The 25,681-nt window shown below is 44.6% G+C and overlaps 1 protein-coding gene across 2 annotated transcripts; it reads left to right on the top strand.

Annotated features, from left to right (window-relative positions):
- The first annotated feature begins 10,447 nt into the window (after positions 1-10,447).
- Positions 10,448-22,454, top strand: NMRAL1 (NmrA like redox sensor 1). Of its 2 annotated transcripts, XM_054589527.1 has the most exons (6): positions 10,448-10,644; positions 10,866-10,942; positions 15,145-15,383; positions 17,305-17,554; positions 21,013-21,203; positions 22,144-22,454. In XM_054589527.1, exons 2-6 carry the CDS (start codon positions 10,903-10,905, stop codon positions 22,324-22,326), a joined length of 903 nt encoding a protein of 300 aa, XP_054445502.1. In that variant the 5' UTR covers positions 10,448-10,644; positions 10,866-10,902; the 3' UTR covers positions 22,327-22,454. The 2 variants fall into 2 exon arrangements, with proteins under 2 accessions (XP_054445502.1, XP_054445500.1); XM_054589525.1 differs by lacking the exon at positions 10,866-10,942.
- The last annotated feature ends 3,227 nt before the right edge of the window (positions 22,455-25,681 follow it).

Raw genomic sequence — 25,681 nt, 5'->3', positions numbered from 1 at the left:
GTGGTTGCTGCAAGTTTTAGTTACCTGCAGCAAATAAGGGAAACAGAATTTGTCACTGACAAAAGGGTTCTTGTCACCCTACCCCAAGATAGAAATCAGGAGAGGAGGTGAAATATTCAAAATTAGAGGTTTTCTGAAATCAAAGTGGAAGAGAAGGAGAAAGGAAGAGAGCTTGATGCACCTAACCATAGTTTAGCTCCAGACCTCTGCCAGGGGTCTGGCTTATATAGGGCTGGTTCATCACATAGGTGCAGAGTAGATTTCTTTACTTTTCAGGTTCCAGCAGCTGGCGTCTCTTCTGGCAAAGAACTCTTTGCTATCCAGGTGCACAGAGCAGAGCTCTTTGGGGAGTGCCTGAAGAAAAACTTGAAACTTATCTAGGAGAGTCTTTTAAAAAATGACTGAAGAGCATTCCTATCCATTTCAAAATCTCTGCCCCAAGGAAGAAGACTTTACTTACACACACACACACACACATACGCACACAATTTGATCAAGTACATGTTGATTTCTTCTTTGCAGTTGGCTACTTTTATCAGGCTGAGTTTCTTTCAGCTTATCCTGTTTACTACTGCATCTGCAAAATACTATGTTAAACTTTATCATTTATCAAGAAATAATATTTAGGTTTGCCCAGATCTTGAGACTTTTGTCCTATCTAACACTTGCAAAGAACTCAAAAAAACATAGACAAGGAAGGTCATTCCAACACATACCATGACACTCCATTTTGGTGAAAACCTTGAAGCAACCTTTAGGTCCATCAGAAGAAGATGTAGTAGTGTTTCACAGGGGCACATAAATTCAATAGAGTTCTGCTCAATTAAAAAGGAAGAGTAACCCTGACAAGTGTGGCTCAGTTGGTTGGGCATTGGCCAGCAAAGCACATCAGGGCAAATGCCTGGATTGCAGATTCAGTGCCTGGTTGGGTGCTTGTGAGAGACAACTAATCAATGTTTCTCTCTCACATCAATGTTTCTGTCCCTTTCTTTCTCCCTCCCTTCCCCTCTCTCTAAAAATAAAAGTAAATTTTTTAAAAAAGGGTAGACACTGCTAGAGAAAGGATATCATGTAGAAGGGGGGGAAGCAAGTTTTAGAAAAAGAAATCTATTGTATGTAATAAACAACCTAGAAAACAAATTTTGAACACTAAATATTTTCAATATTTAGAAATATTGAATAATGTGCATGCTGAAGTCTTTAGAGGAGAAGAGTACTGATATCTGCAACTTTCTTAAAATGTATTAAAAAATAAGATAGCTGATGGATACATGTTACCATAGACCGTCAGTCATTGCATGGGGGATTCTTCCCCATTGGCCAAAATGGCAGCAGAGTGAGGTCCTTACGCTAAGTGTGCCAAAAGCTAAGAAGGTGTGTAGATAAGGCCAGATTGAACCCAAAGCGAGAAAGATAAATGGGTAGGACGCAAGCCTGCCAAATGCTGGAAAGATGAATGGACAGGACACCAGCATGCTGAAAGCTAGCAAGATAATTGAATAGGAAAAAAGTTCTCTCTTCCCAATCCTTATTAGAACCTTGGGCTTGAGCAGGAAGGAGAAATGGCCTTTGAGATGGAAGTCCACCATTCTCCCAGATCACATGGCATCCATCTGAATAAAACCTCTTTCCTTTTGTACCAGCACCTGCCTCACAAGTTTGGCTTTCGTTGCAGCAGGCAGCCAAACCTGCATTTTCCTTTACAGTTTTTGGCAACTCCACTTGGGATAGCATGGACTTCAGTGTCAGCCACCTGAAACACTAGGCTGGTGAAAGGAAATGGGTTTCTCGGAGCAAATGAACTCCAAGACTGGGTAAGTCAAACCAGCATGTACACTGGGTGGTTCTTTGTTCCTGCCACTTGGGCTTTGTGCCACTTGGGTCTGGTTAGGGCCATTTGCAGTACTGGTTGTCAGGCTATACTAGGCTAGCCCTGCTCCTTGGGCTTTATGTCATTTGGGCTTCATTCCACTTGGGCTTTGTGCCATTTGGATCTGGTCAGGACTGCTGGTGGTATCAGTTAGCAGGAGATAAAATGCTAGGACTTGCTTGTGGGAACTTATTTGGACTAATGGAAGTATGGACCCAAGTTTTGGTTATATGTTTCCACTTTGTCAACAGTCTTTCTATGGTTATGGTTTTGGGTTTGTATTTCCATGCCATCCAGGGCTGTTCTCTTTCACCTCCTGAATCCCACTGGGTCAAATTTTAGCAGATTGGTCCATGGACAACTATGATCCAGTGACTAAGAAGGAATTTGTTTTATATTGTAACAGTGCTTGGCCTATGTATACTTTAGACTGTGGGGGGAAATGGCCCATAAGTGATTCCCTAAATTACTGCACCATCATACAGCTGGAATTTTTTTTTTACCAATGGTCAGGGAAATTGGACAAAATCCCCTTTTCCAGGCATTTATGTCTTTACACAGTAAGGATTTGGCAAATAAGGGGAACAAACTAAAGCTACAAAGTAGAGAATTGGCTTTAAACTCCCTCCCTGATAGTATTATACAGAAAGAAAAGGAAAATAGGAAGATGAGTCTCTTTAATGCCCTGAGCCCAGAGAACCCAGGATTAGCAGCAAAAGGGTTTCTGCTGCCATCACCCCTGCTGCTAGATACTCCTGAAATAGGGCCCAAAGGGGAAACAGCCACACCCCTGTATGATTTAAGGAATGGTTTCACCCTTGAAGACAAGGTAGGGTACCCAATTTGACCAGGGATCATCCCTATCTAGAGCAGGACAGTTTTCTTTGAGGCAATACCCTATAGGTGCAGTAAACCAGGGAAGCCAGGCTGCTGGCCACTACTGGGCCAATATTCCATTTTCCACTTCAGATTTACTGAATTGGAAAGACTCCAACCCTTCATATAAGGAGGATCCTCAAAAAATGGCAGATCTTATCACCTCCATTTTTGCCACTCATCATCAAAACTGGGCAGACATACAAGCTCTCCTTAACATCCTGCTAATGGTTGATGAAAGGCAGCTAGTTATAGATAACGCTAATGAAGAGGCTCATCCCCTCCATCAGGAGAATTTCAGTGGGACTCCCAATATAGCCATGACAATTCCCTTGACAGAGCCCAACTGGGCCTCGAAGAGCAGAGCCCTAGAGCATTACAAAAGGTACAAATGGGAACGGATTTTAAAAGGGATCCTTAAACAAGAGCCTGAATATGATACAGGCCATTCAACAGAAATTAAATGAGGACCTTCTGAATTTTTAGAAAGGTTCTGTCAGGCCTCTCAAAAGCACACTGGTGCTGACACAAAGGCCAGAAAATGTCTGGATGATAAACATGACTTTTATTGGGCAAAGTGCCCCAGATATCAGAAGGAAGCTCCAGTGTTTACACAGCACATGGGGAATGAATCTCTCCCAGCTGGTGGACATAGCCTTTAAAGTTTACCATGGCTGGAAAAGGGGGTAACTAAAGAAGGCCACTGTTTTCTTAGAAATAGTATGGGGAAACCAGAAGCAGAGGTGGGACCTGAATGGAAAAAGGAGATACGTTAGGCACCAATCAATGAACCTATTGCAAAAAGGAAGGCCATTGGAGAAATGACTACCCAGAACTCAAAAAGAATAGAAGACTTCAAGTCAAGATGGTGGCATAGGCAAACACGCTGCATCTCCTGACACAACTACAGCAAAAATTATAACTAGACAACAAAATAAATATCACCTAGATTCATCAGAAAAATCAGCTCTGACTTCCGGCCAAGATGGAGGTGTAAGTAGATACACTTTGCCTCCTCGCACAAACAAAAGAAGGACAACAACAAATATAAAAACAAAAAATAACCAGAACTGCCAGAATATTGAAATGTATGGAAGTCCAAAATCAAGGAGTTAAAGAAGAAATATTCATCCAGACCAGTAAGAGGGGCAGAGATGGGTAGCCAGAGTGAAGAGGACTCATGGCAAGGTGGCGGCTAGAGGACCAGGTGGATGAGATGGCATCAGGTGGACTGGGTGGTCCCACATTTCAATGCGGAAAAACCGGAAGGAACAGCTGGGAAGAGAGACAGACCCACTCAATCCAGGGTTCCAGCATGGGAAAATAAAGCCTCTGGCTGTAAAAACCTGTGAGGGCTGCAGAGGCGGGAGAAACTCCCAGCCTCACAGGAGAGTCTGTTGGAGAGACCCACAAGGTCTTAGAACATACACAAACTCAGCCACCTGGGAATCAGCACAGGAAGGGCCCAATTTGCTTTTAGGTTGTGGGGGAAGTGGCGGAAAGCCTGCCAAGAGCTGAGCAAGCAGTTGTTCCCTCTCAGACCCCTCCCCCACATATGGTGTCAAAACGCAGTGACCTTGGTTGCCCCACCCTGGTGAATACTGAAGGTTCAGCCCCTTCCAATGTAACAGGTGTGCTGAGACAAAGAAATATGACCCAAATGAAAGAACAGATCAAAGATCCAAAAACAGAACTAAACGATGAACAGAGAGCCAACCTGTCAGATGCACAGTTGAAAACATTGGTAATCAGGATACTCACAGAAATGATTGAGTATGGTTGCAAAATGAAGGAAAAAGTGAAGGCTATGCAAAGTGAAATAAAGGAAAATATACAGGGAACCAACAGTAAAGAAAAGGAAACCAGGATGCAAATCAACAATTTGGAGCAGAAGGAACAGAGAAACATTCAACCTGAACAGAATGAAAAAAAAAGAATTCAGAAAAATGAGGAGAGGCTTAGAAACCTCTGAGACAACTTGAAACAGTCCAACACCTGAGTGTCTTGGGTGCCAGAAGGAAAAGAGGAAAAGCAAGAAACTGAAAACTTATTTGAAAAAATAAGGAAGGAGAACTTCCCCAATCTGGCCAAGGAACTAGATTTCCAGGAGATCCAGGAAGCTCAGAGGGTCCCAAAGAAGTTGGACCCAAGGAAGTACGTACAAAGGCACATCATCATTACATTACCCAAGATTAAAGAGAAGGAGAGAATCTTAAAAGCAGCAAGAGGAAAGGAGACAGTTACCTACAAAGGAGTTCCCGTAAGACTATCAGCTGATTTCTCAAAAGAAACCTTTCAAGAAGAAGGGGCTGGAAAGAAGTATTGAAAGTCATGAAAGGCAAGGACCTACATCCCAAATTACTCTATCCAGCAAAGCTCTCATTTAGAATGGAAGGGCAGATAAAGTGCTTCCCAGATAAGGTCCAGTTAAAGGAGTTCATCATCACCAAGCACTTAGTATATGAAATGTTAAAGGGACTTATTTAAGAAAAAGAAGATCAAAAACTATGAACAGTAAAATGACAACAAACTCACAATTATCAACAACCGAACCTAAAAAACAAAACAAAACAAAAAAAAAACAAAAAACCAAGAACAGACTAAGCAAACAACTACAACAGGAACAGAATCACAGAAATGGAGGTCAAAGGGGAGGGGGAGGGGCAGAATGGGGGAAAAGGTACAGGGAATAAGAAGCATAAGTAGCAGGTACAAAACAGACGAGGGGAGATTAAGAATAGTATAGGAGATGGAGAAGCCGAAGACCTTGTATGTATGACCCATGGACATGAACTAAGGGAGGTGATGCTGGTGGGAGGGGTGTGTAGAGCAGGGGGAAATAAAGGGGAGAAAAAATGGGATAACTGTAATAGCATAATCAATAAACATTTTATTTTATTATCTTATTTTCTTTTTTATTAATAAACTATATTTTTTAAAGAATAGAAACCCTCACAGAGAAGTGTTAGAAAGGAATGGCTAATCGGATAACAAATGAGGAGTCCCAGGGATTCCCCTAGACATCTCTTAGCCTATTACTATTTTCCCACAAGAGCCCCAAGTACAACTGAGAGTAGGGGACAAGCTAATTGACTTCCTCACAGCTACACACTCAGTGCTAAATACAAAACTAAGCAAGAAAAGTTCAGCTCTGGTGTCAGTTACTAGAGTGACTGGACAATTATGAAAATGGGTGTTTTTCTTCAATCTCTAGAATGCTAATTTGGAGATCAAAAACTTACATATAGTTTTCTCTATATGCCAGGCTGATGCATTCCTTTGTTGGGCCAGGATTTACTTTGTAATTTGCATGCACAAATAACTTTTTCACTGAGAACCAGCAATTATGTTTAGAAGTCCCACCAGAACATGCTCTCTAGCTCCAGGTTCTCCTTACTTGCCTGAAGGGACCTGGAGGTGAACTCTTTCCACCCAAGACCTTCAAGCAGATCAGTTGAGTCTTTACAGCTGATGGAAAGTGACAATGCATTCGAAGTGACAATGGACTGTTATTGTTCACTTCAGAAATCTCCCAGAAGATAGGACAGGTGCTATAAATTTAATGAAAACTACATGCATTTTGGAGACCCCAGTCTACAAGGAAGACCGAGAAAATGAACTGCACAATAAAGACCCTGGTAAAAATATACTAGGAAACACATTTGAAATGGGACTAGGTACTCCCTATTGCCTTGCTCCAGATTAGGGTAGCGCCTCAAAGTGGGCTTAAATGAAGCTCTTTTGAAATAGTTTGTGGAAGACCCTTCCAAGTTTCTGTTTTTGGAATGCTGCCACTAGATTTAGCACATGAATCAAAAATCCAACAATATATACAACATTTAAGGCAGACACATAACTTTGCACAAGTTTGTTCATTGGAGATGTATACCTGTCTGACAATCCCTTATACCCATTCCAGCCAGGAGACTGAGTCTTCCCTAAAGACCTGGAAGACTCAAGGTCCTGAACAGCAGGTAGCCAAGTAACAGTTCAGTCACTATGATGTCCTGCTGACAATGCACTCTTCCCTAAAGCTGACAGGAATTAAGGCTTGGACCCACCACACAAAGATAAAGTGAGTGCCACCTGAGGAGGACTTGGATCTTGTTGCTGCTGTCAATACTGCAAGGGAAAGCTGGACCTGCACTCCTGAGAGAGATTTAAAATTCTTCCTTTGAAAAGGACCAGCACTTCCGAAAGCTAAGTGACAATGTTACTTTTATTTTATTATTATTTTTGACAATTACTATACTTTACGCCCATGCTTGGACTGATAATGCCTTCATCCACATTTGCCAGGCAGTGGCTTTCTGAGCAAACTTATCCTGCTCTTGGGTGTCCCACCTAAAACCCCACTCAGGATTAGATCATGGGAATTCTTTAATCTGTCCAATTTCTGGTTTCATAATTTAGTGAGGGTTACTAGGCATACCCCTCACTAAATATTTGATTATTTGTCTACAGAATAGCTCTCACTTTGGAAGCCCTTCTGCTACACCACCTCTTGAAATATGAAGGAGTCTACCAGCTTTACTTGTTAGCAGTGCCATCCTCTAGACACTGCATATGCCACCTTCCAAAGACAGCAATCCTTTTCCCTTGAGTAAAAACTTGCCTCTATTCTTGACCTCCTTCCTTTAGTAAATAACAAGAACCTCTGGACCCAGGGATAAATAAGACTATGTCCCTTGACAGCAGGAAGACACTGCAAAAGATGATACCTCCCTCTACTAAACCTTGTAAGATTACAGGGGTCCAGAGTTTTCTGTTTTTAAACATTTTATTTACTTATTTTTAGAGGAGATAGGAGTGAGAAAGAGAGGGAGAGAAACATCAATGTATGGTTGCCTCTCACGCAGCCCCCACTGGGGACCTGGCCTGCAACCCAGGCATGTGCCCTGACTGGGAATCAAATCAGCAACCCTCTGGTTTGCAGACTGGCGCTCAGTCCACTGAGCCACACCAGCCAGGGCAAGGGGTCCTGAGTTGTGAAGGGGGAACTGTTATCGTAGACAGTTGGACCTCCAGGAAGTCTCTCCCATTGGCCAAAATGGTGGCAAGTGGAGGTTTTTTCACTAAGCACCGAAAGCTAGAAAGATGAATGGGTAGAGCCCAAGCTTACAAAAACTAGAAAGGTGAATGGGCTGGGCCTGAGCACACCAAAAGCTAGCAAAATAATTGTATAGGAAAAAAGCCTTCCCCTCCCTGTCCCCAAAGGACTTGCTCAGAAAGAGGGAGAGAGTCTTTGAGATGGGGTCCACCATTCTCCCAGATTTCCATGCTTGAATAAACCTCTTTCCTTTTGCACTAGCACCTGTCTCATGAGTTTGGCTTTCACTGGGGTAGGCAGCCGAACTGAGTTTTCAGTTACACTCTGGCACCAGCATCACCAACCAGAAGCCCAGGGGAAGAGATGCTATTCCCTGCCACTTATTGCCTGTACTGGTTTCTTTCTCTTTTTTAAAACTTTTACTTATGGATTTTAGAGATAGGGAGAGAGAAAAACATTGATTTGTTGTTCTACTTATTTCTGCATTCATTGATTGATTCTTTTATGTACCTTGACTGAGGATCAAATACACAACCTTGGTGTATGAAGATGATGCTCTACCCAACTAAGCTCCCCAGCAAGGGCTGGGATGCTCCTCTCAATTAAACCTGGGCACCAGGGCCAGTGTTATGGGCTTGTGACTCAAGCATTTATGTGGGGTCCCACACTCATTAGAACCCCAACTTGGTTTAATGTTCAGCTGTCATTGTCTTGACATGCTTGATAATTTTTTAACAAGGAGACCCACATTTTCATTTTGCACCAGGCCTTGCAAATTATGCAGCTGGTCCCCTGGGATCCTTCTTGTTTGGATTTATTTTCTTAATGTAGAGACCTCAGAACATTGGGTTTTGTGGTTTAACCCCATGCAATTGAAGAAAAAGCTTGACTTTTGTCAGAATAATATGCACTTGGGTTTCATTTACTAGGTATTTATTGAGTTCCTGTTAAGTGCTGGACATTGTGTCTGGAGGGAGAGAGATAATGACAAGTAAGACATGGGCCCAGCTCTCAGGAAGCCCTCGGTCAATATGATATAGACAGTTTTGACAGTGGGTTAGAGGTAAGAGTGGAATAGGAGTAGTGCCTAGCCTAGGGCTCAGGAATGGCTTCCTGGAGGAAGTAATGGTTATGTAGAGTCTTTTTTTCTTTTATAAATTTTTATTTTTTTTTTATTTTTAGAGAGGGGAAGGGAGAAAGAGAGGGAGAGAAACATTAATGTGCAGTTGTATCTTGAGTGCCCCCTACTGGGGACCTGGCCTGCAACCCAGGCATGTGCCCTTACTGGGAATTGAACCGGTGACCCTTTGGTTTGTAGGCTGGCGCTCGATCCACTGAGCCACATCAGCCAGGGCTTTTTTTTCTTTTTATTGCATTTTTTTCCATTACCATTTATCCCCCTTATACCCTCTTCTACCTCCACCCACTCCCCTTCCCTTTATGTAGAGTGTTAATAAATGAGTAGGAGTTAGCCCTATTAAGGAAGTGGGAGGAAGGTATTCCAGGCAAACTTTACAGTCTGAGCAGAGGCATAGCATAACGGGGCGTGGAGGAGACCTCAAGATATTTATGCAAGATAAACATATAGATGATATCTTCATTTGTAAATGAAGTAAACAAAAGTGTATTTATTAAAATATATATATATTATTATAAAAACCAAGATTTTACATAAATAAAATACACATCCCAATCCTGGCCAGGTACACTGTGGGTTAGAGCATGATCCTGATAAGCCAAGGTTGTGGGTTCGATCTCCTGTCAGGGTACATACAAGAAGCAACCAATGAATGCATAAGTGGAACAACAAGTCGATGTATTTTTCCTCTCTAAAATAAATTAATTAATTAAAAATTTTTACAAAACACACACATTTCCTCACGGGGTATCTGCACCACTAGATTCAGGAAAACAATGTCAGCTTTATTTTGAGTTGGCTGTAAGTCCAGTGCCTAGCAGATGGTTAGACAACCAGTCAGCCAGCCTATTTTGTGTTAGGTACTATTTTAGGGGCTGGAAATTCAGCAATGAACACAGGCAAATGCTTGCTGTCCCAAAGCTGACATTCCCAGATGAGTCCATACGTATTTTGTTATCAGCGTTTCTTAGTCTGACAGTTAGATGAGTATCAAGCTCTTGTGATAGTATCAGGTCATCAGAACCCTAAACAGCGGGACTTCAATCCGTCCAGAATTACCCCAAAGATCTCCTGTCCCCCCACCTTGACCACTCACTCACAGCGACACCGGTACATATTTTGAAATGAATGAAAAAAACAAATGTTCTCATCTAGTCTGAATAACTGTTCAGAAAAGGAGAGGGTCACTTTTGAGTTTTAGATGAACAAAAAGAAATCTCGCTTTTCTGTTAAAAAGAATTGGAATTGTGCAAGTAGCAGCAACCTCAAACTTGAGTCAGGCATATAAGAAAGAACGCAGGGCCCTAGGGTATTAAGACTCAAAGATATAGATTTAATTATCTTTAGGTTGCACCCCATATCTACATGTTCAGATGTTCACGCAAGATAAAATGGTGGTGCCGTAGGAGGGGAGGAGTCCAGAACACAGGGGAGTCCCTTGTGAATTGGGACGAACCATCTGTGTTCGTGGGCGGGGGTGGTGGGTCAACTCCACTCGGATTTAAGGCCCGGATATCTGGGGTTCAGAAGCAGCGCAGCCTGGAGCCCCTTCACGCAGGGTGGTCAGGAAGGGGTGGCTTTGCCAGGGCAGGCTTTGAAGCTGCGGGAGCGGTGTCGGTTCTCCTTGTATGATTCCATCCCCTCCTATGCGGTGGGCTCAGCTACAAATATCGGGTCCTGGAGCGTTTGCGAACAGGCCTCGGGGAGAAGGTAACGCTGGCTGAGGGGGGTGTTGAGAGGTGGGAAGGGGGCAAGGGTCCAAGAAATGGATCAGGGAGGGCGTATAAGGCCCGAGAGTGGCGCTGGGGGTCACGAAGTCCCAACCTCTCCGGGTTGGCCGCCCCACTGGCCTAAGCGGTGCACGCTCGGAGTTGTTCTGGGTGGAAGTCCCCCGGCTCCGTAGTGTATACAGCGCCTCCCCTGCTCCCCAGGCTTTTCCAGACCTCGTTTTCTGCTGCTCCCACTCTCATGGCTGACAAGAAAATAGTGGTGGTGTTTGGAGCCACAGGTAAGCAGAACACTCAAACACTTTAAAGCACAGGACCTCTCGCTGAGCCCGTGAGCCGCCCAGCCCTGGGAGGCGTCCCCAGAAGTCAAGAGGGAGGGGTAAGATAGTTGGGATCCCTGTACCCAGTTGGGGCAGTGGGGACAGGAAGTGAGCACAGAGGCCACTTGAATCTAAATAATTACTTTAACTTTGAGTAAGTAGTCATCTCACATTTTACCGAAATTAAATCTCTCCAACTTCTGTACCCCTCCCCAACCCATCTATCACTGTTACCGAGGTGTTGGAGTATCTCACCAAATTAGAAATATCTAAATAGATACTATTTTTAGACGACAGTGTTTTATTTTGCCCCTCCCCTGGGTTTTCATTTTTTTCTATATATATTTAAAAATATATAACAGCTTTATTGAGGTATAATTCACATACCATTTACTCATTTAAATGTGCAGTTCTCTGGTTTCTAGTATATTTACAGAGTTCTGTGACCCTCACCACAATCAATTTTAGAAGATCTCATCACCTCCAAAAGAAACCCCATGCTTATGTGGGTGAAAAAGGGTCCACATATTAAACCTGACAAGCTCAGGAGAGGTATGCATGGCAGGCCTTACAAACTCGAAGACCAAAAATAGCCACACAGAATGATCTGATGTACAGATTCCTAACTAAAAGTGGGTTAATGCAGGTAGTCACAGTCCTAGGACTTTGGCTTCCTTGACGTAATTTACCTTAAGCAAACCTATCCATTATCTTTTTACATCTAAGATAAGAACATACTTTTGAAATGTCAGAGTAATCTTTTCCAGACTCTTCAAAGCACAACTTCTGGCACCAGAGCACATCCCCTATTGTTACCTTTTTGCCCACGTAACATCTCTGCGTACTGTAAATGTTACTATCCAGTAGCCACCAACGTAAAAGAAATGTCTCTCTGTTTGCCCATTTATCAATCCCAGAGATTTTCCCTGAATTGGTTAATTTACCACCAGTGAATTTCATTACATCTCCTCTTCTGATTTTAACCTATAAAATAAACTGCAGGCCCTGGCTGGGCAGCTTCATTGGTTAAAGCATCACCCTGATACTCCAAGGTTCTAAATTTGATCCTCGGTCAGGGCAGATTCATAAATCAACCAGTGAATGCATAAGTAAGTGGAACAACAAATCTCTCTCTCTCAAATCAGTAAATTAAGAATAAGTTGCAAAACTGCCATTCTTCAGAGCATTTTCTCAGTTCATTGAAATTTCGCTTCCTGGTGCATATGGTGTCAGTTTGGCTCAAATAAACTTAATCAAAATTCTCTACAGGTTTGGACATTTCTTACATGAACAGCTACCAGCAGTCACTCCCCATTTCCCCCAATTGTCCTCAGCCCCTGGCAGCCTGCCACACATCTTTTGGTGTATAGATTTCATTCTAGACATATGATTTGTTTCCACTTTTAGGCCACTGTCAATAATGCTTCTATTAATATTCATGTACAATTTTTGGTGTGCACATATATTTTCAGTTTTCTTGGGTACAGAGTGTAATTTCTGGATCACTTGGTAACGCGATGTATTTAGAATTTCGGGAACTGCCAGACTGTTTTACACAGCAACTGCACCATTTTACATTCCCATCTGAACTGTATGAAGGTAGTAGCACTTCTCCAATTTGCCTTTTTCGCTCCAGGACATATCATGGTCACCTATCCAAATCATTTGTGCAGATCTGCCACATTCTTTTTAATGACTTTGTATGGATTTATCACTTTTTTAAAGTATATTTTATTGAGTATGCTATTATAGTTGTCTCATTTTTTCCCTCGCATTTATTCCTCTCTGCCCTGCACCACCCCTCCCACCAGCACCCACCCCTCCTTTAGTTAATATCCATGGGTCATACTTGTAAGTTTTTTGGCTTCTCCATTTCCTATACTGTTCTTAACCTTCCCCTGTCTATTTTGTGTGTACTATTTATGCTGCTTATTCCGTGTACCTTTCTCCCCATTTTCCCCTCTGTTTTACGGTTCATAGTTTTTTACCTTCTTTCTCTTAGATAAGTCCCTTTAACATTTCATACAGTAATGGCTTGGTGATGATGAACTCCTTTAACTTGACCTTATCCGGGAAGCACTTTATCTGCCCTTCCATTCTAAATGATAGCTTTGCTGGATAGCGTGATCTTGGATGTAGGTCCTTGCCTTTCATGACTTCGAATACTTCTTGCCTGCAAGGTTTCTTTTGAGAAATCAGCTGATAGTCTTACGGGAACTCCTTTGTAGGTAACTGTCTCCTTTCCTCCTGCTGCTTTGAAGGTTCTCTCCTCTTTACTCTTGGGTAATGTAATTATGATGTGCCTTGGTGTGTGCTTCCTTGGGTCCAACTTCTTTGGGACTCACTGAGCTTCCTGGACTTCCCGGAAGTCTATTTCCTATGCCAGATTGGGGAATTTTTTCAAAGAAGTTTTCGATTTCTTGCTTTTCCTCTCTTCCTCCTGACACTCCTATGATTTGGATGTTGGAAAGTTTCAAGTTGTCCCTGAGGCTCCTAAGCCTCTCCTCATTTTTTTTTTGATTTCTTGTTTCTTCATTCTGTTCTGGTTGAATGTTTATTTCTTTTTTCTGCTCCCAGTCAGTGATTTGAGTCCCAGTTCCCTTCCCTTTGCTGTTCATTCCCTGTATATTTTTCTTTATTTCACTTTGCATAACCTTCACTTTTTCCTCCATTTTGCAACCATATTCAACCATTTCTGTGAATATCCAGATTACTAGTGTTCTGAACTGTGCATCTGATAGGTTGGCTATCTCTTTGTTGCTTAGTCCTTTTTTTGGAGTTTTGTTCTGTTCTTTCATTTGGGCCGTATTTCTTTGTCTTGGCACACCAGTCTGGACGAATGTTTCTTCTTTAACTCCTTGGTTGTAGGACTTCCATACAGTTAGATTTTCTGGCAGTTCTGGTTGTTTTTGTTTTTAAATTTGTTGTTGTCCTCCTTTTGGTTGTGTGGGGAGGCAAAGTGTATCTACCTACGCCTCCATCTTGGCTGGAAGTCCTGGACTTACCACTTTTTTAACCAGATTCCTACTAAAGGACATTTAGGTTGTCTATAAATTTCTACCATTGCAAATCATGCTGCAGCCAATGTTCTTATACATACAAGGGTGGGCAAAAGTAGGTTTACACTTGTTTGTATGGAAAAAGACATGCAGGTTATGAATATTACAATATCTTTATTAACTCAAAAAGTGTCACAGTGGCACAGTAATACAATAATTAATAAATAATAATACAAGAATAAACTTTCATGTGCTCACAACTGTAAATGTACTTTTGCTCCACCCTATATTTATGGATCTTTTATTTTCTTTTTATTATTTTAATTTTTGTAATCTTCTCAATCTTTCTTTTTGGAAAAGGTATAGGTAATATTTTATTCCTTAGGCTAAAGGGTGGGTACATGGGTGTTCCTATCCCTTTTTGTATCTGCTAAATATTTCATAATACATTTTAAAATTTTTATAAAAGGTGTAAGTGTGATGCCTGGTAAAACATGGATGAACCTTGAAAACATGCTGAATGAAAACAGTCAGAAACAGAAAGCCACATATTGTAGGATGCCTTGCAAATCTGTAGAGACAGAAAGCAGACGAGTGGTTGCCAGGGACTGGAGGAGGAGAGAATTGGGAGTGACTGCTGATGGATATGTACTTCCTTTCTTTTTTTGTTTTTAAATATTTTATTTATTTATTTTTAGAGAGAGGGGAAGGGAGGGAGAAAGAGAGGGAGAGAAACATTTATGTGTGGTTGCCTCTTGCATGTCTCCACTACTGGGGACCTGGCCCACAACTGCGGCATGTGTCCTCACTGGGAATCAAATCTGTGACCCCTTGGTTCGTAGGCTATCACTCATTCCACAGAGCCACACCAGCCAGGGCGATGCGTACTTTCTTATTGAGGAGATGAAAATACTCTAAAATTGACTGCAATGATGATTGCACAACTCTGAATACTCTATACATTTTTAAAGAGTGGATATTATGGTAAGTGAATTCTTCCTCAGTAAATCTGTTATTTAAAATTGCTGTAAGGCAGTTTAATGAAAATGATAGGTGAAAAGTGTCTTGGGTGTCTTGCTGTGATGGAGCATTCCCTTTGGGGTCTCACCCTTAGCAGGACTCCCAGGCATATTCAACCCTTCAGGTCCTTTTGACTCTTTGCAGGTGCCCAAGGGGGCTCAGTGGCCCGGACGCTCATGGAAGATGGAACGTTCAGGGTTCGAGCTGTGACTCGGGACCCTGGGCAGAAGGCAGCAAAGGAGCTGAGGCTACAAGGTGCGGAAATAGTGCAGGGAGACCAGAATGATGAGGCCAGCATGGAACTGGCCCTGACTGGGGCTTACGCCACCTTCATTGTGACCAACTACTGGGAGAACTGCAGTCAGGAACAGGAGGTCAAACAGGTGAGGGCAGGCGGAAGGATGGAGGGAGGCTGGGGCTAGTTGCAAGACATCTTAAAAAGAGCTCCCAGGTCCCTGTTGGTTCATGGGGGGTGGCTCTAACTTGCCAGTGGAACCTATCCTACCCAGCACCACTGATCTCTGTAGGCCTTTCCCTCCTCCTCCTTGCAGCCCTCCTAGATTTTGATGAGAGCAAGAGGAGGCTGCTTTCTCATCCAGTGACTTTTTTTATATTCATGTACCATACAATTCATCTTTTTAAAGTACGCATTTCATTGATTTTTAACCTGTTCACAAAATTGTGCAGCCATCACCAAACCTAATGTCAGAACATTTTTATCACCCCCAAAAGAAACTCTGTTCCTGTTAGCAGTCACTCCCCATGCCTGCCCTACCCTCAGTCCCAGGCAATTATTAACCTCCTTTGTCATCCAGTGCCTTTTTATACTTTCTAAAACTCTAACTCTTATTGACCCATAATTTTTTATAATAAAATGCACACATTTTAATTGTACACTTTGATAAAATTTGAAAATAAAGAAAACCATATAACTGCCTTCTGATCAAAATATATTTCCATCAATCTAGAAAGTCGCCATGTCCCTTTTCACATATTTTATGTTTCACTTTATTCTGTTTTCCACCTGGATTCTCTAGTTAGGTGGTTATTGAGCATAGGTGGTGGTGGGAGAGCTATGAGAGGAACCACGAGACATCGTCATCTTTTTGTCTCACTGAAGATTGAGACACTTGCAGTGTCTTACACACAGAAGGCACTCAGGTTTTTGTGTATAATTGGTGACGAAGGAGAGGCACCAGGCTAAAAATTATGCACTTCAGTTTTCAGCCCTGCTTCATTTACAACCTCCCACAACTATGGCTTTGGACATGTAACTTCCCTGCCCTGGTCTTTGTTTTCTTTCTCTGTAAAGGGAGTTTGGACTGGATCACTGGTCTTCAAACTTGTTTTCAGTCTTGACTCTTTCTTTGAGTACATCTTACATGGAAGTCCATTCCATAGAGAGGACAAAAACAACTTCTCGCATCCTGACAGCCAGTATTAGTGCCCCGTGGCTGTCATAACCAATGATCACAAGCCAGATGGCTTAAAACAACAGGAACTTACTTTCTTGATTCTGGAGGCCAGAAGTCCAAAATCAAAGTGTTGGCGGGCCATCGTCCCTCCGAAGGCTCTAAGGGAGATTCTGCTCCTTGTCACTTCCAGCTTCTGGTGGCTGCTACTTCTCATTGTGGCCACATCTTTTCAGTCTCTGCCTCTGTCTTCACATGGACTTCTCTGTGACTTCTCTCTTATAAGGATACTTGTCATTGGGTTAAATGGGTAATCCAGGATAATTTTGTCTCAGGTTTCTTAAATTAATTATACTTGCAGAGACCTTTTCTGAATGAGGTCACATTCACAGGTTCTGGGATTAGAATGTAGACATATCTTTTTGGAGGCCATTCTCCAACCCCCTGCCCTACCTTATGCAGCAGGTAATATTGTGGTCCCCATTTAACTGAAGAGTGTGGTGCGGAACCAGGACTGGAAACCAAGTGGCCTGTGTGCTTAACAGCTGAGCTGTAGTACCTCCCTTGTGGAATCCTGGGGTCTCCAAGGAAGATGACTTAGCAGCAGATTGCACATAGGTGGACTTCAGTCAAGCACATCAGAAAGTAGTAACAACCTAGATGATCTAAAGAAGTGATGCGAAGTTTCTGTGGGCAGTATAGGCTTATAATCCCATGTTAAAGGGTATGATTACTGTATGTGAGCATCATTCTGGAAGAGCGCCCTTATCTGAGGGATAAGAGGTGGGCTCCTAGCATGAGGCACAGTGGCAACTCGGGTGGGAGAACTGGGCTGTAACTGGGGACACTTCCTCCCTTCTAGCTTTGTGGTTTCTGCTTTCCTGCCCTCCAGGGAAAGCTGCTGGCCAATTTGGCCAAGTGCCTTGGCCTTCGCTATGTGGTCTACAGTGGCCTGGAGAATATCAAGAAGCTGACAGCAGGGAGACTGACAGCAGGCCACTTTGATGGAAAAGGGGAGGTAGAGGAATATTTCCGGAACATTGGTGTTCCCATGATCAGTGTGCGGTTGCCCTACTATTTTGAGAACCTCCTCTCCTACTTCCTGCCCCAGAAGGCCCCAGATGGAAAGAGCTACTTGCTGAGTGAGTGTCCTTCCTCCTTGAGCATCTGTTCTCAGTGTGTGGAAATTGAGTGTCACAGAAAGCTTTGGGCTTGTCCTCAGATGATTCTGGATATGAGTCCTGGCTCTCAAATTAGGCCTGTGACTGAGCAAGACATAAAACCTTGCTGGACCTCTGCTTCATGCTTTTGAAATGGGCATAAAACTGATTTTTGCAGGGGCAATGAGAAAAATCTGAGATGTGTTGATAACAGTCTTTGTCAGGTGGAAAGCTTTATAAAGACGAGTGTAGTTATTACTACTTTTCCTTCAAAAATAAGGAGAGGAGCATTTTGACTTCCTGTCAAGATGGCAGTGTAGGCAGACATGGCTCGCCTCTTTGCCAACCACAACAAAATTACAACTATGGTATAGAGCAACCATCGCTCAGAACTGACAGATACTGAGTTGAATGGAAGTCTGACAGCTACAGAGTTAAAGAAACCACATTCATCCAGACTGGTAGGAGGGGTGCAGATGCAGAACGGGCTGCTCTTCCATCCTTGTGTGGTGGATAAAAATTAGGGAGGGATATCTCGGGAGCAAGGAGTCCCAGCCTCACACCAGATCTCCAGCCCAGGGTTCCAGTGCCAGGAAGGTAAGTCCCCACAATTCTGGCTGCAAAACCTATGGGGACTGAGTTGATATAAGAAACTGCTGGAACCCCAAGCAGTTCCTCTTAGAGAACCCAAAAACAGACTCACCTACTCAGACTCACTTCCTCTGGGCTCTGGTAACGCGGTGGCGGCTTGAGGGACACCAGTGGCGTGCAGGGGGAGGCATGAGGTGCCTGGCATCAAGGTGAGCAGAGGCCATTGTCCCTTTTCTGGGCCCTCCCCACACAGAGCTGGCAGATTGGCACCATGTCTAAGATTCCATCAACCTGGCTAACATGGTTTGACTCGCTTTGGAGATCCCCAGAGATTGCACTCCACCCAATTTACAGGCCCACCTAAGCTGTTTCTCCATGTGAATGGTCTTGGCTCTTGCTTCACAACTTCCTAAATCCTCTCAAACAATCAGCAGCTGGCCTCAGTGAGCCCCAGGTCCAGAACTAGCAAACTAGGTTCACAGCTTGGCTTCACCTGGAAATCTCCAAACCCAGCTCAAGCAGCAGCCATCTCAGATTGATTTGTAACACGGACAGGGTGGCCCCAGGAAAACACAGGTCGGGGCTGATCTTGGCCTGCACTACCCGGGAAACACCAGGGGCCAGCTCACCCAATGGACAGCTACAGACCACGTTGGACCACCACCCTGCCCCTGCACAGCTGATCCTCCATGGAGGATAGAGGTTGATAGTAAGTGGTCACAGCCAATACTTGCAGATGACTGGCCTGGGTAAATTCTCCCCACTGATCTGCCAACAGCAACTAAGGCTCAACTACAAGAGGAGGGTGTACTCAGTCCACATGAAGGGCGCACCTTGAGTACCCAGCTTGGATGGTAAGGGAGGCTGTGCCACTAGACCCTATAGGACACCTGCATTAGGCTACCAATACACGGAGTCAAAAGCAGCTGTACCTAAGACATAGAAATAAACACAGGGGAGCTGCCAAAACGAGGAGACAAAGAAACCTGACCCAAATGATAGAACAGATCAAAACTCCAAAAAAAGCTAAATAAAATGGAGATAAGTGATCTGTCAGATGTGGAGTTCAAAATACTGGTTATAAGGATGTTCAGTGAACTTAGTGAGAATCTTAATTAACAGCATAAAAAAGATCCAGTCATAAACAGGACACACTGAAATAAGAACAATTTACAGGGAAACAACAAGTAGAGCGGATGAAGCTGAGAATCAAAACAATGATTTGGAACATAAGCAAAAAACAATCACAACAAGAAGAGAAGCAAATCCAAAAAAAATGAGGATAGTGTAAGCAGCCTGTGGGACAACTATAAGCAATCCAACATTCGCTTCATAGAGGTGCCGAAGAGAAAGAGCAAGAAATTGGAAATCTATCTGAAAAAATAATGAAAGAAAACTTCCCTAATTTTTGAAGGAATTTTGCTGAGGACAGACATGCAAGTCCAGGGAGCACAGAGTCCCAAACAAGATGGACCCAAAGAGGCCCACCCCAAGACACATCGTAATTAAAATGCCACAGGTTAAAGAGATGGGAGGGTGGATGTGGGAGAATGGGTGAGAGATGAGGGGGTTAAGAAGTACAAGTAGGTAGTTACAGAAAAGCCATGGGAATATACAGTACAGTATAGGAAAGGGAGTAGTAGTCAAAGAACTTACGAGCCATGGACATGAACAAGGGTAGGGGGATTGTCTGAAAGAGTGGGGAGTGCTGGGTGGAGGGGGCAAAGGGTAAAAAATTAGGACAACTGTAATAGCATAACCAATAAAATGTAATTTTAAAAAATAAGGAGAGGATTTGGAAGAAGACACCCAGTTGTAGATTTCACAAAAGTGGAAAGCATTTTCTTCTCATCACCCATTTGCAAATCTCTAAATGGCTGGTACACTGGACACTGGCTTGGAGGGAACCTTATACAACTTGTGTCTTGCCAGTCAGCCAGTGGATCGGAGCAGGACGCTCAGGAGGCCAGAATGGGAGGGGTGAGTGCTGTCACTGGGCACCCCCCGTGCTGTGCACAGATACTGGCTCACCCTTGCTCAAGCTCTACCCACCAGTGAGCAGTCTGGTCCTGGTGTTGGCAGTGGGTATTGCCCTTTTTATTTTGCAAAGCTGTAGTCAGGGATACCCCTTGTGTTCTGTATCTGAACTGGACCTCCCACAAGGTCCCTGGGTGATCTGAATGGGCAGCTGTGGCGGCCCCTTTTTATAGTAAAGAAAATGGCATGGCCCAAGTGCACTGGGCACCACATCTAGACACTGCTGTCCCTCTGCATCTACAAAACCACGCCTTGGCAGGTAGTCATTCATTCAACAGACATGAATGAGCACCTGTCACACACTGTTCTGGGCCAGGCCCTGGCCTCAGCTAGTCAAACATTCCTGTCAGTAGAGTTGGTATTTGGAATAGCTACCCACAGATTTCCACATCAGGAATTCAGGATATGACCAATTACACCCAGGCCAGTGTCTTGGGAGCAATGGGGTCCGGGGATACCCACCAGTTTTCGGGACCTTTAGGAACCCTTTCTTGTCCCTTGTCCCCGATCTCAGCCCTGGGAGGGGTGGGCAGGTCCTGAGTTCTTCACCACAATCTGAATGGAGTAACCTGGGCTTAGAGGGTTTAAACAACATGCCAAGGGGGCAGAGCTTGGCTTGAATCCCATTTCCCAACTCAATTCCACTATTACTTCTGCTCTGACCTAGAGACCACGAGTTGTTTAAGTCATGTCAGGTGCTGATCTCTGCAGATGTCCAGTTGACTGTTGGGAATACCAATTTCTACCCCTTGGCAAAGGGCTCAGTGTCAACTCTAGAACATGTCACATGCCAACATGTTTTCCCCTCCCAGGCTTGCCCATGGGTGACATACCCATGGATGGTATGTCCGTCAATGACCTGGGCCCTGTGGTGCTCAGCCTGCTGAAGATGCCAGAAGAATACATTGGCCAGAACCTTGGGCTTAGTACTTGCAGGCACACAGCAGAGGAATATGCTGTCCTGCTCTCTAAGCACACTGGGAAGGCAGTGCATGATGCCAAGGTAGGCCCCTCAACCCCTACATGTCATTTCAAACACCTAGGAGGGCTTTGTGGGTGGTAGGAAGAGAAATCTAGGGCAAAGTAAATCTGAATTAATCACAAATGTGAATGTTCACATTGTGCTCTTCTTGGGAGCCAAGTATGTCTGCTGAGTGCGATTTCTGACTTAGGTGGTTGACCAAGTTAGAAGATTTTCAGGAAGAGGGGACAGTAGTGCCAAGGCCAGGAGTGAAAATGCAGGGCTGCTGTGCTCCTCTGGGATGTGACTTGAGGGAAGGGGAGGGGGAGGAGGCCAGAGAGATAGCCCCCGCCCATCTTGGCCTGGCTGGGTGGGCAGGAGGCCCAGTCCCCTTCTCTCCCCATTGACCCTCATTCTTCTGGTCCAGACCCCCAGGTTTCTTGGTTCTTGTCATTCTGATTATGAAAGTAAGACCTTTTCATTAATGAAAATGTGGGAAACTCCTAGGTGTCAAAAGACAAACTATGCACAGAGCCCCCAGACCCAAACAGTAATGATGAGGGGTTTGAGGCTGGACAGAGCTCCAGACTCAATCCTAGTCCCTGCCCTTAACACCTGCGGCATGGGCCCTGACCCCTCAGTTTCAGTTTCCTTACCCTTGAAATGGGTGTGTGAATAGTGTCCTCTGCTCTGGTGGTTGTGAGGATTGAATGGAATAGAACTGAAGCTTCCTTAGCACAGTCATGTGCAGTAGAAAACAGGCACTGAGTGGCCAACTGTTACTATCTAAAAAAAAAGAAAAGCCTGAGGCAGATCATGGAGGGTTTGAGGAGCTGAGTTGAGATCCAAGTTGACTTAGGACAGTGGGTTTCAGATGGACTTAGCAAGGACCTTGGTAGAGATGGAGGTGCCCCCAGCCCCCACCACCTCAGCAGGGCACTGAGATGTCGATGGGTCCTCATAGATACCTCTCTGCTTCCAGACTACCCCGGAGGAGTATGAGAAGCTTGGCTTCCCTGGGGCTCAGGACCTGGCCAACATGTTCCGTTTCTATGCCTTGAAACCCAACCGGGACATTGAACTGACCCTGAGGCTCAACCCCAAGGCCAAGACGCTGGATCAGTGGCTGGAGCAGCACAAAGGGGACTTTTCCAGGTTGTTGTGACCCTGCCTACTTCTTGACACCATCTAGGGGGAGGGGAGGTAAAGCCACAGTGATCCTTTCTTGTGTTACAAAAAATTTTATTTTAAAAATAAAGGCCATTGTTCTCACAGATGGCTTCCAAAAGAAAAGGGCCTTGTTTCTGGGAGTTTGGCTGAGGTGGCAGCTGTTGGGCACTGACTCCAACAGGAGGCATCGAGTTGTGGTGGGTCCAGTGATGGGGGTACCCGGTTCCCACAGAGTCCCCCTGGGTCTCCATGGATGGAAGAAAATAAGTCGTTCCAGACACTCTCGGTCTGCCAGGAAAAAGGGGTGGCAATTCCCTCTAGTGGAGAATGCCCCAAATCCTTCTCTTGAAGTGGCTCTTATTGAGAACCATATGCCCAGGGTTATACAGAATGCATGCAAAGCTCATCAATCAATGTCAAAAGGCTATGTTTACAGAAAATAGAGATCATAGATAACAATTGAAGGAACACAGAGGTTTGCCTCAGGTCAGGGTCTGGTAGACAGAGTGGCACCCATTCGGCCCTAAAACCTGGGAAACTGATTTTTTTGAAATCTGTGCCCGACCCCAGATATCAGTACTCATTAACTCAAGGGCATTCTTAGCAACGTAAGTTTCATAGGATTTAATGCATTTCTTTTTCAGGCCTAATTGTCCCTGGAACTGCCTGATCCAGTTTAGGGCTGTACCTGCCTTTAGTACTGTCTCAAGCCTGCGCCAGGCAGGTAGAGCAGAGCAGTCTGGAGATAAGGAGACTTACTGCAAATAGAATGAGGACTCCAGCCAGACAAAGCCGAGGGGTAAGGGTCTTTTGCCCCTTCTCCATGTCCCCGAAGTCCTTCCCTGGTAGTCGCTATGCGACTGTGCCTCTCTTAGGTTGCCCCTGCCATCGAGGGGTCTTACCCATCATTGACCAACCAGCCATCCTCCAGGGCCGAGCAGGGTGATGTGAGGGAGGCAGGGGCTGCACCCCTGCCAGGGGGACAGGTTTTGTCTCCTCAGTGTGTCCTGTTTTCCCAAGGCCTCCTTGCTCAGCTCCAGCCTTGGGGCCCTCTTGCCTGTCGGTGAGGCTACAATCCCTGAAGCCAGACAGGGCAGTTCCCAACAGCCCAGTGCCCTCACCCTGCAGGGAGGGGGTGTGAGGGCAGAATAGGCATTTGGTAAAAACACACAGGACTTAAAGTGCAGTTTTAAGTTTGGTCAAACAGGTATGAAACAGCACTGTGACCACAGCCAGGGCGTGACTCTGACCACCCTGTTCCACATTTGAAATTCACTCAAAGCATGAACAGAATCCAGGACACAGAGAACTCCCCATGCCAGTCAGGAGCCGCACCTTTTGACTTCCCTGCACACACACCCTTCAGCTCCAGAAAGTTGGTGAGGTCAGTGGCAGGGGTATATTCTTCCTTCAAATTGAGGGTGGCAGGAGTGAGCCCCTCTCCCTTTTTCCTCCCCCTCCTAGGCAGGGCCTGCCCTGGGGTACAGCCTTAAGATTGTGTGATCTTCAAAACAGACTGGAAGAAAAACCCCACGGTCACCATAATTGGACACTGCTGAGAAAAGGTGACACTGCTTGCAGGAAAGACTAGGAGTAAAACCAAGAAGTAACAACCTTGCTTTGTTTATAGTGTCCACCAGGCATTTGGATGGTGGGGTGGTTCAACCTTCCATCTCCTGCTCACTGGAGAGAAAAGGAACCAAGACCCACAGAGCTCAGGCCACCAACCCAAAGTTCAATGGCCTGAGTTTCCATGGCAGGCTTATGTTCTGTGGATTTGTGTAACCTCCATCATGACGCTTTTAACTACCCTTGGTACCCAGAGACTCATGGAAGGGGGTGGCAGTTCTACCCAATTCATACCATCTGTTTATTAATTTAACAAGTACTTCTTTGACAAGTTACCAATGTGCTAGGTCCAAAATACAGTAGTAACCAAAAAAATTATGCTCCTTGCCTTGAGGAGATTCGTAGGAGAGCCAGATATAAATATGCAATGAATAATTACAGACTGACAGAGAGGCAGAGAACAGAGGGTAACAACTGGAGGAGCCTACTTTAATGGGAATGGGGACATCCTCTGAGGTCTAAGAGGACAGTGAGCCTTTGAGGCAGAGTAGGAAGACAAAGACCCTAAGAGCTTGGGATTCCATAACACCTGGGCCAGCAAAAGAACACGAGAGGCAATTTGCATCCAGCCCTGTGTGATGCCCAACCCCTCCAGGCCCCCAGGTGGGAAAACTCACCTGCTGGGGGCTGATTCATTGTGCTGAGATCCTGGAGTGGAAGCAGTCAGTAGAGAGCCTGGGAAGAGACGCTGTGTGCAGGTCCAGGGTGAACCCGAAGTGAACTTCAGTGAGCTGACATTGGGCTTCGAGCACTCCTCACCCACAAGTGGCAGGACCTGGGTGCATCACTGAGTCCCTCTTGTCTGTTTGCTTACCTAGTGCTGCCTGGCTGGGCTGTTGTGAGGGCACTGTGAGCTCATTTGTGCAAAGGAATGCCTGACACCCCCAGTCACCTTCTCCCTCTTAACATATGGTTAAACCCTGCTAGCCTCCAGTGCCCTTCAGCCTCCTGTTCCTCTAATAGGTGGCATCTACCTGCCCGCATCTGAGGTATGGCCAAAACCAGCCAACTGAGGTGTGCACAGTCCATGTCCCAAAACCGAGCACAATTCAGGATGCCCCATGTGCTATGAACTATCCATACCACATATAAAGCCCAAATCCTAGGCAGTGAAAGTACTCTGTGATACCACAGTGGTAGATGAATGTCATTATACATTTGTCCAAACCCACAGAACATACAACACCAAGCATGAATTCAAATGTAACCAGGGACTCAGGTGATTATAACGTATCAATGTAGGTGCAACAGTTACAACAAATATACCACTCTGTTGCTAATGTGACAGGGTAGGGGGTAGATAGGAAATCTGTACCTTCCTCTCAATTTTGCTGTGGACCTAAAAACTGTTCTAAAAATTATAGTCTATTAAAAAGCAAAAATCCTAGTATTTTAAACCATTGGACCTGCAGGAGACATTTGTGTTCACTGATTACCTACCTTGTCTCTCGGCAATAACCAAATGTGACTGGAAAGGAAAACCCTTTGCCCACCCTGAATGTTGAAATCAGATGCCCTGCCTGACCCAGGGTGATCCTGCCCCGACTTCAAATCAAAAAGAAACCACATGGGGGTCATACCACACAGAGCATCACATGGAGGGGACTATTGCCACCATGCTGCCCTACTGGCTGAGGGGTTCCCAGCACAAGACCTAATCAGGTGGACTGCCATGTGTACCTGGTCTTCTGAAATGTGGTCCCTGAAATACACCAGTTAGC

This window comes from Pteronotus mesoamericanus, unplaced genomic scaffold (assembly GCF_021234165.1).
Source record: "Pteronotus mesoamericanus isolate MK-2021 breed Mesoamerican mustached bat unplaced genomic scaffold, CSHL_Meso_final scaffold_167, whole genome shotgun sequence".
Lineage (NCBI taxonomy): Eukaryota > Metazoa > Chordata > Mammalia > Chiroptera > Mormoopidae > Pteronotus > Pteronotus mesoamericanus.
The sequence above is the reverse complement of the archived record's forward strand: the minus strand, read 5'-3'. Positions and strand labels throughout refer to the sequence as shown.

What these genes read in the sequence shown, in the direction of transcription:
- NMRAL1 (XM_054589525.1), top strand. Translation starts at nt 10,563, where the DNA reads ATGATTCCATCCCCTCCTATGCGGTGGGCTCAGCTACAAATATCGGGT. An exon ending in GAACAGGCCTCGGGGAGAAG is followed by an intron (nt 10,645 to 15,144) that starts GTAACGCTGGCT and finishes GACTCTTTGCAG; the next exon opens with GTGCCCAAGGGGGCTCAGTG. An exon ending in AGGCAGTGCATGATGCCAAG is followed by an intron (nt 21,204 to 22,143) that starts GTAGGCCCCTCA and finishes CTCTGCTTCCAG; the next exon opens with ACTACCCCGGAGGAGTATGA.